Source organism: Pocillopora damicornis, chromosome 13 (assembly GCF_964200805.1).
Source record: "Pocillopora damicornis chromosome 13, jaPocDami1.2, whole genome shotgun sequence".
NCBI classification, from domain to species: domain Eukaryota; kingdom Metazoa; phylum Cnidaria; class Anthozoa; order Scleractinia; family Pocilloporidae; genus Pocillopora; species Pocillopora damicornis.
The window spans coordinates 18,139,027-18,141,271 of record NC_142682.1 but is presented as its reverse complement, the minus strand read 5'-3'; the positions used below and the strand labels follow the sequence as shown (position 1 = coordinate 18,141,271).

At 43.7% G+C, this 2,245-nt stretch overlaps 1 protein-coding gene across 1 annotated transcript; it reads left to right on the top strand.

The window, feature by feature from the left end:
- On the top strand, nucleotides 1-2,245 carry LOC149035794 (uncharacterized). The gene is made up of 2 exons (XM_089191440.1): nucleotides 1-567; nucleotides 853-2,245. The coding sequence occupies exon 2, from the start codon at nucleotides 980-982 to the stop codon at nucleotides 1,796-1,798; it is 819 nt and encodes a 272-aa protein (XP_089047566.1). The 5' UTR covers nucleotides 1-567; nucleotides 853-979; the 3' UTR covers nucleotides 1,799-2,245.

Genomic DNA, 2,245 nt, shown 5'->3' with positions numbered 1-2,245 from the left:
TATTTCCTTGATCTCTCCTATCTTCAATAATTGACTGATTTTCAGATACTTTGTTTACAAGCGTAATGCACTCAGTCACCATTTTACGCTTTCCTGATTGAGGCGGCCGCTACGCATGGGCTCTTGATCTCCTTCTGACTCTCGCGCTCTATATTCGTTTCGTCCTGGCGGTTCAAATCGCCAGGGTCTGATTAGACCAACAGGCTCATAAGCCCTATCATTACTTTCACCTTACACCGTCATCAAAATCTGAATAATCAGACCCCGAAATTGAACTGCTCTCACTCGAAATACTGTCCGCCATATACAGACGTGTACAGACGTGTGACGTACGGGTCATATGATCAAATTTCGAAGCGTTTATGGCGGATGAATCGGGAAGTTGCGACTAGGACAGTTTTCCGAGCAGAAATAGGTACAAGGAGGTGTTCGAAGTACCTTTTATCTGTTTCACTGTGTTACCTGAGGCATTTAGACAGTATTCCGAGAAAGTGACTTTTTAGCCGTCAGCTACCTTTTAATATTTAGCGGTAAATTCCGGAGGCTGATCATCTCAGGACAAACAAGGTACGTAATGGCGACGATCAACACAGCAATTCTTGATACTCTGCTCGTATCGTTCGAATCAAATGCATTGCCGTTATTGGCGCTTTTTGCAACGTTCCCCATTCTAATCGAGTGCGACAATGTCCGGGGTCGAGATTGCCAAACTGGTTGCGGTAATGATCAGGTTTGCTGCCTCACCTGTTCCAACGATTATTTGACCTGGAGCAGTATTGAAAACCTAACTGAAAGTTTCAGCTGCAGTGTGAACTGTGTGAATGACACTAGCTGTCTCGGTTACCACTGTAGGTCTCATTTAGACTGCGGCTCATCTGAACATTGTCGTAATTGGACATGCCATCGAGAAGATAATTGCTCAAATTTTCGTCTTTACGACGATTGCAAAGCATGTGGATGTCAAGAGTGTTGTTATGGTATGTGCGGATGGTCTGATGCCTTATGCAGTTCCTTAACAACCTTAGCGGTTTTTGGAATAATGTTATTCGCGGCCATATTTTTTAGTTGCGTTCAGACGCTGCTTTGTCACGTATGCAACTGTAAGAGTGGTTCATCACAGCCAGAAGGAAGTAGGGCAAACATACCTCGAGACATAGAGATAATTGACTTGGAGAGAGAAACAGATGCACAGACGAGCAGCGACGAGCAAGGGTACTGTAACCAACAAATATTCGGCTACTCACCACCTCACGTTCCTTCTCCAACTTCCAGTAATGAGGTAGAGGAAGGCTCCAGACTTAGATGTTCAGGAAGCTATTTGAACCATGATGCTCTGTTGGAAGAAGATTTATCTTTTGCATCTATATGTATGCAACTTATAGCCGCATCAAATGAACCACCTTCCCCTCCCCCTCACAGGGAGGTGGTAGAGGAAAGCTCTACAACTGGATGTTCAGGAAGCTATTTGAACCATGATGCTCTGTTGGAAGAAGATTTAGCTAGGGAGATAAGTCAGCTCACACCTACATATATGCATCGCCTTACAGCCGAAGCAAATGAACTACCTCCCCCTCCCCCTTACAGTGAGGTAGTAGAGGAGGGCTCTAGAACTGGATTTTCAGGAAGCTATTTGAATCATTTTGCTGTGTTGGAAGAAGATTTACCTTTGGAGAGAAGTCAGCTATCACCTACACATATGCATCACCTTGTAGCTGAATTGAATGAACTACCTTCCCCTCCCCCCTACAGTGAGGTAGGGGAGGAAAGATTTGGGGGAGAGGGTCCGGAGCGCGACTAAACCACGTCACAGTGTTTGAAGAAAGTACTTCAAGCCAGCAACGTATAATCTATGTGCTTATTAAATAGTAGCATATGTGTAACCTCCCCCTTACAATCAGACAGCAGAGAAGAGATCCGGGGGTGAAGGCGACGCAAACCAAACCAGGGAGGAAGTTCCAGAGGATTAGGATTTATCGTGAAAGTATAAAAACGTGCAGTATGATGGAACCCATTTATAATATACTCAAACTTGATATCTTGTTCTTTATATCTGATTTGTAAACGATAAATATAACGTAGAAATACAGGCTACCCAGCCCCTCTCTAAATGGAGGAGCACACTTCAATAGTACCCAGTGCATCTCTAATGATTCCGTTTATGCTCTGGTGTCCTTAGTAAAAGGTTTTGATATTGTATAGGCATTGATACCAGCTACAGACGCAAAAAATGTATTTGTATTTGAAA